The following is a 10947-nucleotide window of genomic DNA, read 5'->3' as shown; positions in this document are numbered from 1 at the left end:
CAGTTCTGCCCACCAATTTTCTATCCATCCGATTGAGGTCAGGGCTTTGTGATGTCCACTCCAAGACCTTGACTTTGTTGTCCTTAAGCCATTTTGCCACAATTTTGGAGGTATGCTTGGGGTCATTTCCATTTGCAACCGAGCTAGGTTATGTCGATATAGGACTCATTTTACTGTGGATATAGATACTTGTCTACCTGATTCCTCCAGCATCTTCACAAGGTCCTTTGCTGTTGTTCTGGGATTGATTTGCACTTTTCGCACCAAACTATGTTCATCTCTAGGAGACAGAATGCATCTCCTTCCTGAGCGGTATGATGCTTACGTGGTCCCATGGTGTTTATACTTGCATACTATTGTTTGTACAGATGAACGTGGTACCTTCAGGTGTTTGGAAATTGCTCCCAAGGATGAACTTGTGGAGGTCCACAATTTTTTTCTGAGGTCTTGGCTGATTTCTTTTGATTTTCCCATGTTGTCAAGCAAAGAGGCACTGAGATTGAAGGTAGGCCTTAAAATACATTCACAGGTACACCTCCAATTCAGTACACCTTCTATCAGAAGCTAATTGGCTAACTGTCTAAAGGCTTGACATCATTTTCTGGAACTTCATAAGTTGCTCAAAGCCACAGTTAACTTAGTGTATGTAAACATCTGACCCGCTGGAATTGTGATATAGTCAATTAAAAGTGAAACAATCTGTCTGTAAACAATTGTTGGGAAAATTACTCATGTCATGCACAAAGTAGATGTCCTAAACGACTTGGCAAAACTATAGTTTACTAATATTAAATCTGTGGAGTGGTTAAAAAAATTAGGTTTAATGACTTCAACCTAAGTGTATGTAAACTTCTGACTTCAAATATTTTTGGGCTGTGAACGCCAATTCAGGTTGACTTTAAAATACATTAATGTACAACCAACAGTATCAAAAAATCGTAACAGAAATACAATTAGGAACTTTATTCTTTTACAAAAGTACAAATTTAATAGAGATGAGCACTTTTTTCAAACCAACCAAAACATTCAAAAATTGTTACATTTTGCAAAAATAGAAATTCTAATAGATATGTTTTCTTTAGACAAAAGACAATCCCTTGATCAACAATACTGTTTGTCCAAACATCAGCACAAACAATAAGAATTAAAACAAATCTGAGAGAGATGGAAAAATATTTTGCCTCAGATTTCAAAGGAATCATTGCACATGACATAAACATTTACTGTCTTCCAACATATGCAATCTGTAAAACCGCAGAAGGTAAAGAAATGCCAATTCCTCTCCTACTGCATGTCATAAAGGGTAGTATATGTGTTCAGTTCTTGAGACATACTATAATGCCCAATGCACTTATGACAGATGCTGAAAATGTACAGCACACTTGAATTTCAAACAGAAAATACAGTTTTTCCAAAAGAACAGGAACCAAAATGCAACATTAGTATTTCAAATTTATTACTGCAGTACGTAAAACCACCTGTATGTTTATATATATATCAATATATATATATATATATATATATATATATATATATATATATATATATACACATACATAAACAGAAATTCATCAAATTAACATTACATATAACCTGCAGTTTCTCCAAAAATAAGTTATGAGAGATCCTGCTCTAGAATTGATGTTTAAGCGATGCATATTAGTATTAGCATTTTAGATATTTCCATGCTGTTGACGTGATTAAAAACAATGGTGTCCCAGAAGGGCCGTGTAAGGCACCATTTCTTCTTCACAGTATACTTAAAAGGACAGTTTACCTAAAAATAATTATTCTGTCATCATTTACACACCTCTTGTTGTTCCAAACCCATATAACTTCCTTCCGTGGAACACGAAAGGAGATATTAGGCAGAATGTTCTTTAAAATTTCTCTTCGTGTTCCAAGGAAGAAAGTCAAATGGGTTTTAAACAACATTAGAATTTTAATTTTTGGGTGAACTATCCCTTTAACACAGAGACACTAGTGGAACAGTACACACCTATAACCCCACACTGAGTGTGCGAGACAAAACTGTCACTGAATTTCAAAAGACCATCCAATAGGATGAAAGACAGTCAGTGTTTTACAACACAGAGTTTCTTCATTTTGCATAATCAGTAACAAAATAACAATAAACATCCACACGTTCCCTCAGAGCATGATTTAAAGATACAATACTTATAAGTTACTAAAATACTCGACAACTCGTTAGACCTCTAAAACCAGGAACTTTGCATTCACGTTTTCCAGTGTCTATTGCAAATGAGGCTTTCAGTAAAAACGTGTTTCAAGTCCAGCCGCTATTCATATAAAACAAATCTCAAAATCTCTATCCTGAAACATAAAACCAATCCAAGTTCAAGTTCATGAATAAAAAGATCAACATTGCTAAGAATGATGGCTCATTAATCCAAAACAAAGGGAAACTAAAACCATTAAAAGGTGACCAAAAGGGGGAAATATTTCATGGTGTCCACAGCTTTCTTCTTATGACATCCAAGGGCTTTCCAGAACTTCAGAATTCCCACATTTGGAAGATTTTAAGCAACACATTCCTACAGCCTCTGATCAAAGGGTTCCTGCCAGAGGTGAGTCTCAAGGCACCAACTGGAGATGGCTGTGGAGGTAAGGAAGACTTATGGGTAAAGCAGGTGGAGTACCATTAGCATGGATGAACTCATCCATCTGTTTTGAAGCTGTTGGGTTGTTATGAGGAGCAGTGCTACTTCAGAAGGGCCTTGTAGAGCAGCATGGACCTGGCTGTTGTTCGCTCCTGCTCCAAGCAGAAGATCAAGTCCCTGAGGTTGACTCGGGTGATGCGCTGACGGGCCTGCCGGCCCGAGGACATGGAGGATGAGGTAGAGCCAGTCGCTGATCCGGAGATTCCCGCAGGACACTGGGAAGGAATCATGAAAGAATTAGGTAAGTTTCATTGCAGATCTGTGTTGTTCAATTTTGACATGACAAGTTGATAAAAATGGCAGGTTTGTCAAGGTTTTGGTTGTGGTCAAAGACATCTTAATTAAGGAATACCTGGAGTGTCAGATGACAAGACCATTTCATGTAATAAATTATAGTCAAAAAGTAGATGACCGTGCAATTCTTGACCCACATACAGTATGCATTTTAAGGCTAAAATAAAGTGTTGGAAAGGAGCCTAGCTAAAATATGATGCCTGTATTGTATTGATTTGAAACTCAGTTTGTTTGGTTTGTATGGCAATAAAAGTTGTACCGTCGTTCATAAAATGTTAAAATAATTTTATTTTAACATGGTTGGCAGTGATTGGATGATGCTGGCCATTACTCAGAATTATGCTAATTTCTGATGTAATGTCTGTAACATCTCGAATAACCTACACTCCTGGAAACATAATAAACAATTTGATCAAATAAAAAAATGAAAATGCTTGGTATTATTTAAAGTAATTATAACTTAGTCCTGATGTCCACAATTTATTTTTTTTATTTTTTTGTTTGTTTGTTTACTAGGTACTACTAGTTACAAATCAAAAAGTGAAATGGAAAATGCACACAGCAGTAATGCTCGGGTGTCAGGAGGGTAAAGCTGAACTGTGCAATTTCTGCACCAATAAGGTCATCCAACGCAGTTTCATGACAAACTGTAATTTGTACAAGGCGGCGAAATCATAAGATATAATTCAGTTTGGCTTGTACAAAACGGTACAGCTTTTATCTATTTTTTGACTATAATTTATTACATGAAATGGTCTTGTCATCTGACACTCCAGGTATTCTTTAATTAAGATGTCTTTGACAATGTGAACTGACTAACATTTAGATTAATATTTTTTAAATAAGAGAGTTTGCATCAGTACCCCTAGAATGCAAATGTGGGTCGTTTGTGACCCATTTATGTTTACTATGGTTTTCTACAAACACAATGCTCTCTGTCAATCCAAAATGTTATTGAACCTCAAACCTGAATGTTTAACAAAGAAAAAGTGAGTTTTGTCTTTCTCAGGGGAATATATAAGTGTGCACAATTATTAGGCAACTATTAGTGTGCACAATTATTACGCAACTAAATTACAAAAGAACATTTCTCCCAACTCAATTGTTTATTCTCAATTTTTAGAGTAGGTGCAACAAATAAGTAACACAAAATGACAATTAAATAACATTTTTTGCCTTTCAAAAATATTCAGTGACCAATATAGCCACCTTTCTTTTCAATAACTGCCATGAGCCTTCCATCCATGGAGCCTGTCAGTTTCTTGATCTGTTCACGATCAACTTTCGCTGAAGCAGCAACCACAGCCTCACAAATGCTGTTCAAAGAGGTGTATTGTCTTCCCTCACTGTAAATCTCATGTTTGAGAAGGGCCCACAAGTTCTCAGTAGGATTTAAGTCAGGTGAGGAAGGGGGCCAAGTCATTATTTGGGCATATTTGAGGACCTTGCTGGCTAGCCAAGCAGTGGAGTACTTGGATGTTCTGGAATATGGTAGCATTGGAGGATAATGGGTTCCTGGTAGCTTTGCAGTTAATTTGCGCCTTTTCTTCTCCATGCATTTTTTGTGCCCCAGCTAACTATTCACAACAAAATGTTTGATTGTCCGGTTGTCACGCCTCAATAGTTTAGCTATTTCAAGAGCGTTGCATCCGTCTAAAAGGCATTTTAGAATATTTGACTTTTCAGTGTCAGTTAAATCTCTTTTTTGGCCCATCTTACCTGAGGTAATGAAGCTGCCTAATAATTATGCACACCTTGATATAAGGTGTTAGTCACTTTTGCCACACCCTCCCTCATTACACAAATACATATCACCTGAAAATGACTGAATCCAATAAGCATTCAAGTTTATATGGTTTGGAGTTGGAAAATGTGCATGGAAATAATGATAAGATCAGAATACTCACTTGCCTAATAATTGGGCACGCAGTGTATATACACACACACACACACATATATATACAGGTGCATCTCAATAAATTAGAATGTCGTGGAAAAGTTCATTTATTTCAGTAATTCAACTCAAATTGTGAAACTCGTGTATTAAATAAATTCAATGCACACAGACTGAAGTAGTTTAAGTCTTTGGTTCTTTTAATTGTGATGATTTTGGCTCACATTTAACAAAAACCCACCAATTCACTATCTCAAAAAATTAGAATACATCATAAGACCAATAAAAAAAAAATTTTTTAGTGAATTGTTGGCCTTCTGGAAAGTATGTTCATTTACTGTATATGTACTCAATACTTGGTAGGGGCTCCTTTTGCTTTAATTACTGCCTCAGTTTGGCGTGGCATGGAGGTGATCAGTTTGTGGCACTGCTGAGGTGGTATGGAAGCCCAGGTTTCTTTGACAGTGGCCTTCAGCTCATCTGCATTTTTTGGTCTCTTGTTTCTCATTTTCCTCTTGACAATACCCCACAGATTCTCTATGGGGTTCAGGTCTGGTGAGTTTGCTGGCCAGTCAAGCACACCAACACCATGGTCATTTAACCAACTTTTGGTGCTTTTGGCAGTGTGGGCAGGTGCCAAATCCTGCTGGAAAATGAAATCAGCATCTTTAAAAAGTTGGTCAGCAGAAGGAAGCAAGAAGTGCTCCAAAATTTCTTGGTAAACGGGTGCAGTGACTTTGGTTTTCAAAAAACACAATGGACCAACACCAGCAGATGACATTGCACCCCAAATCATCACAGACTGTGGAAACTTAACACTGGACTTCAAGCAACTTGGGCTATGAGTTTCTCCACCCTTCCTCCAGACTCTAGGACCTTGGTTTCCAAATGGTTTCTTGCTCTCATCTGAAAAGAGGACTTTGGAACACTGGGCAACAGTCCAGTTCTTCTTCTCCTTAGCCCAGGTAAGACGCCTCTGATGTTGTCTGTGGTTCAGGAGTGGCTTAACAAGAGGAATACGACAACTGTAGACAAATTCCTTGACATGTCTGTGTGTGGTCGCTCTTGATGCCTTGACCCCAGCCTCAGTCCATTCCTTGTGAAGTTCACCCAAATTCTTGAATCGATTTTGCTTGACAATCATAAGGCTGCGGTTCTCTCGGTTGGTTGTGCATCTTTTTCTTCCACACTTTTTCCTTCCACTCAACTTTCTGTTAACATGCTTGGATACAGCACTCTGTGAACAGCCAGCTTCTTTGGCAATGAATGTTTGTGGCTTACCCTCCTTGTGAAGGGTGTCAGTGATTGTCTTCTGGACAACTGTCAGATCAGCAGTCTTCCCCATGATTGTGTAGCCTAGTGAACCAAACTGAGAGACCATTTTGAAGGCTCAGGAAACCTTTGCAGGTGTTTTGAGTTGATTAGCTGATTGGCATGTCACCATATTCTAATTTTTTGAGATAGTGAATTGGTGGGTTTTTGTTAAATGTGAGCCAAAATCATCACAATTAAAAGAACCAAAGACTTAAACTACTTCAGTCTGTGTGCATTGAATTTATTTAATACACGAGTTTCACAATTTGAGTTGAATTACTGAAATAAATGAACTTTTCCACGACATTCTAATTTATTGAGATGCACCTGTATATATACACACACACACACACACACACACACTACCGGTCAAAAGTTTTGAAACACTTACTCATTCTTTATTATAATTTTTTTTTTAGAATAATATTAAAGTCATCAAAACTATGGAATAACATAAATGGAACTATGGAAATTATGTTGTGACTAAATAAAATCCAAAATAAATCAAAACTGTGTTATATTTTAGCATCTTCAAAGTAGTCACCCTTTGCCTAGAATTTGCAGACATGTACATGTACATTTTCTCAACCAACTTCTTGAGGTATCACCCTGGGATGCTTTTTAAACAGTATTGAAGGAGTTCCCATCTATGTTGGGCACTTAGTGGCTGCTTTTCTTTATTATTTGGTCCAAGTCATCAATTTCAAAACTTTTTTTTTATTACATTTGAATTTTATAATGAAATAAATTAATATGGTGGCACAATAAAATTCTGTCTACAAAACTAATTTCAAACATTTAAGCATACGCCTTCAGATTAAAATATTTTTTTTTAACATTTCAGTCAAGTGTTTATATGTATATACACACACACACCGATCAGCCACAACATTAAAACCACCTGCCTAATATTGTATAGGTCCCCCTCGTGCTGCCAAAAAAGCACCAACCTGCTATTTTTTTCACAATTGTACAGAGCAGTTATCTGAGTTACCATAGACTTTGTCAGTTCAAACTAGTCTGGCCATTCTCTGTTGACCTCTCTCATCAACAAGGCATTTCCATCAGCAGAACTGCTGCTCACTGGATGTTTTTGGCACTATTCTGAATAAATTCTAGAGACTGTTGTGTGTGAAAATCCCTGGAGATCAGCAGATACAGAAATACTCAAACCAGCAAGTCTGGCACCAACAATAACCCAGTTGCTGACGTGAAGTGAGTCAGCGTCACTCTGTGTTTATATTCAACAGCGCTCCGTGATCGCTCTTATTACTACTACACTACTAAAGCTAGGAAATAGCTTTAAACAAACAACTTCAGAATTAAGGCTCATCACAGATGAGAGACACAACAGATTGATTAATTACACAAACTCAAGGCGCTTACCTCTTACCGGACTTTCCACATTGGAGAGGACAAAATGGTGGAGGACATTGCGGTTTCTCTAGTGAAAGACTCTTGCGCACCAGCTACCGCGAAATAGGGAGGAATACCCCCGCTTGGACGGCTATTTTTCCACTGAGAAGAAATTATGCATTTCACCAAAATGACATTATCTTCAGAAAGCTGACTAACAGACTACAGCATCATCAACAGGTGATCGCACACGCTCCCTCCCTCCCTCCCTCCCTCTCTCTCTCTCTGTCTCTCTCTCTCTCTCTCTCTCACTCACACACACACACACACACACACACACACACCCTTGTTTCTCCAATAACTTGTCAGAAACAGCCCAAGCTGTGATTTTAGTTCTAAAGTGAAATTTTGTAATTACTAACGAAGGCTTGGACACATCATTTGGTTTGAACTAGCAACAGCAGATTCTGATCAGTTACGTAAGAAAGTAGTTCCATGTACAAATGCGTTGTTTGTGACCATACTCAGCTTTTCCTAATTTTTTTTTTATTTACTTGTTTATTGAACTGTTGTATATAAGCAATATCACACTCGCAATTGTGCTATATGGCCCTAAATCAGCACTGCTGTGATTACCTATGGCACTTGGCCTGAATCACAGCAGTGCTGATATAGGGCCATATCGCACTTTTGCTCATGTGATATTGCTTATATAGAATTTATTCCTTGATGCTTACAAACAAAGTGTGACAACTGTTTCACAAATCGCATGCCCGAAGCAGTGCGTGAGTTTGAGCTCCACCCCGTCAGGGCTTCAGAATTTCTTCAGAATCCCTCAAAAGTGCAAATGAATAGGCATCTAATGTCAGATTGTCAGATTCATCAGCCAATCAGATTGATTTATTTGTTCTTGGTGGGTGTGGTCTTTAGGATATGTCCCGGTCGAGGCCTTCTAGCTGGCCTTGAGTGACGCAATCACACTTTAAGTGATGTACGTATTTCAAGAGCGAAAAGCGTAAGATCAAGCTGTCTGATGAGTCGGCTGTCATCACTGCTGGTATTGCCGTTGAGAAAGAGATCCTTATGGATTTAAAAACACGAGATGTTCTGCATGACTGTGTGATTGCTTAATTTATTAAACCAGAAAGGAGGACTGATTTTCACTCCAAGTAAATTGGTAAGTGCTTTTTGCATTGTTATAGCAACATCAGGAGTTTTTGAAGTATCAATTGGCTGCTTGAGCATTCAGTGTCGGTTCCAGTTTTGAAAAGTAGTGCTGTGTTCCATTCAACTCGGATTTTACAACTTCCTACTAGGAAAAGTGCAATGGAATGCATCTTTAAGTCAGAATTACAACTTGTAGGCTTGTGCAGAAATTCTCAACTCCGATTTTGCCGAGATGCATGTGAACATGTGGACAATCAGGGAGATATACAAAGTAAGTGATAAACATTCATATATCGATAAATGAGTTTGTTTCCACATTACATGATATTAAAGCTAGTTTAACAAACGCCTGCAGAAACAGGTGTATAAAACATTATAATCTCTTTTGATAATCGTACACCTGAAGCACAAATGCTAGCGCTGCAGCACTGTTTATCAGTTGGGTTCCTAGGAGACATCTCTAATGAGAGTCAAACACCTGCTAAGCTAATAGGAGCATTGCAGTTTTGTTTCCTTAAACGTCATCTTCCGAATATCGGAGAATGGAATGCATTTATGGTCAGAGATATCAAGTAGGAATATCCCTCATCCAACTTGAATGGAACACAGCATAAGTGTATCCTGATGAAACAAAATTTATTGCAAGCAACATTTAAATCGCAAATATTATTAGATAGATTCATATGAAAAATTATGATTTCTGAATGTCTGTTTGGGAGACGTTCACTTCACAAAATAGTCATGCTGCAGTTAAAATTAGGCTTGCTCGAGCATTAAGTGTTGTTTCAAGTTTTGGCTTTCATGCGTGGACGTGTTTTTAAAATATCAATTGGTATTACTAGTTAGCTGTGACAATGTATGATGCCCAAAGGCATAGCAGGGTTTTTCCTGCATAGAGAATTATGAGGCGGACGCCTCAGTCAAATTTCGTGCCGCCTCCGACTGTCGACAAAACTCAGGCAGGCAGTCATGTGCACAGATAGACCCCAAGTGGTGCTCAAGCACCCGCCCTCTTTCACTAGATAAGTGTCCTTTTTGCAAGTCATTTCTTATTTTTTAATTTATATTTTAGTTTTTATTTAAATTTTGGCAACATTGGAGCCTACCTGACCAGCCTTCATTTGTGACAGCCAGGTAAGGATAATGTTTGCCCTAAACTTCGACATTGTTTGCCACTGCTGTGAAATTAAATCATTATAAAAAAATCTCCATAGAGCCAGCAGAACTTATGCAATAGGACTCCATTAATCTTAACAACAAGCAAGCTAATCAGGTGTTGGCTCAAAATAGCGTCGTGCAGGGTCGGAAATGCCCCCAAAATTCAATATTTGAATTGCTACTGTTTGAGTTGTTTATAGTGATAACATAGTCAATCCTCTGTGGTCACCGGTGGCACCAGTGCGATCACCTGACTTTTTCCCTGATAACAGCAAAAAGAAATACTCTGTCATTTTTGGTCATACAGATAAGAGTAAGACAACATTCGAAACTATAAATGGTTTACTTTGTGTACACTCACAATAACAGCAAAACGTTGTGGTTTTGTAAAATAAAGAAATCATACAGTATGCGCTTTCTTCCGTCTCGGTCTCCATGAACTTCTGTCTGGAGCGCGTCACAAGAATGAACCGAAACTCAGCGTATACTTGCTTCGCAGACATGAGAAATATGTCTATAGAAAGCTTGAATCGTCTACTTTTAAATGAACCAATTTAAATCGAAAACAAATATTCTCTGATTGTGTAATCCGTATGAAACCAACAAGAGGTACAGTCTTTCCCATTTGAGCTCATTATCGTTTTTGGAAGACACACTGTGAATTTACCTCAGAAGAAGAGCGTGATCCGATACAGCCTTTCTAACACAAAAAGTGTCTCCACAAAAGTTAATTTTGTGAGCGAAAACTGGAGTCTGTGTTTCATGGCCTTATTTCAGTGACTTAAAAATGACTAACCCTGCATAATCTTGATTATCTCAAAAATGCAAACATGTACATCTCATGTTTAGAGGCTCTTATGTTACAACACTGCTGAGAAAGTGACGCAGTTTATTTATTCATTTAGTTAATTATTCATGCTTGACATGATGACAACAATCATGTCAACTGTATCTGGGCAAAATTTTGTATTGTTATCTCAAAGCAAGTTATGGCATTTGGAACCAAGTTAGCCTTTTTTTATCAAAAGTCCAAAAAACTCTCCAAACAAGTGATCTGAGGGTTTTACTGAACCGAAGAGCTAC

At 37.8% G+C, this 10947-nt stretch overlaps 1 protein-coding gene across 1 annotated transcript in view; it reads right to left on the bottom strand.

Moving 5' to 3' along the window:
- Positions 1–948: 948 nt before the first annotated feature.
- Positions 949–10947, bottom strand: part of LOC127436018 (transcription initiation factor TFIID subunit 4-like) — an 80146-nt gene continuing 70147 nt past the window's right edge. Inside the window, exon 14 of the mRNA XM_051689902.1 lies at positions 949–2896. Within this exon, the coding sequence (XP_051545862.1) occupies positions 2723–2896 (174 nt within the window). The 3' untranslated portion in view covers positions 949–2722. The remainder of the gene's footprint in view (positions 2897–10947) is intronic.

This window comes from Myxocyprinus asiaticus, chromosome 46, assembly GCF_019703515.2.
Source record: "Myxocyprinus asiaticus isolate MX2 ecotype Aquarium Trade chromosome 46, UBuf_Myxa_2, whole genome shotgun sequence".
NCBI lineage: Eukaryota > Metazoa > Chordata > Actinopteri > Cypriniformes > Catostomidae > Myxocyprinus > Myxocyprinus asiaticus.
Note: the sequence above shows the minus strand (reverse complement) of the source record. Positions and strands in the feature narration are given on the sequence as shown.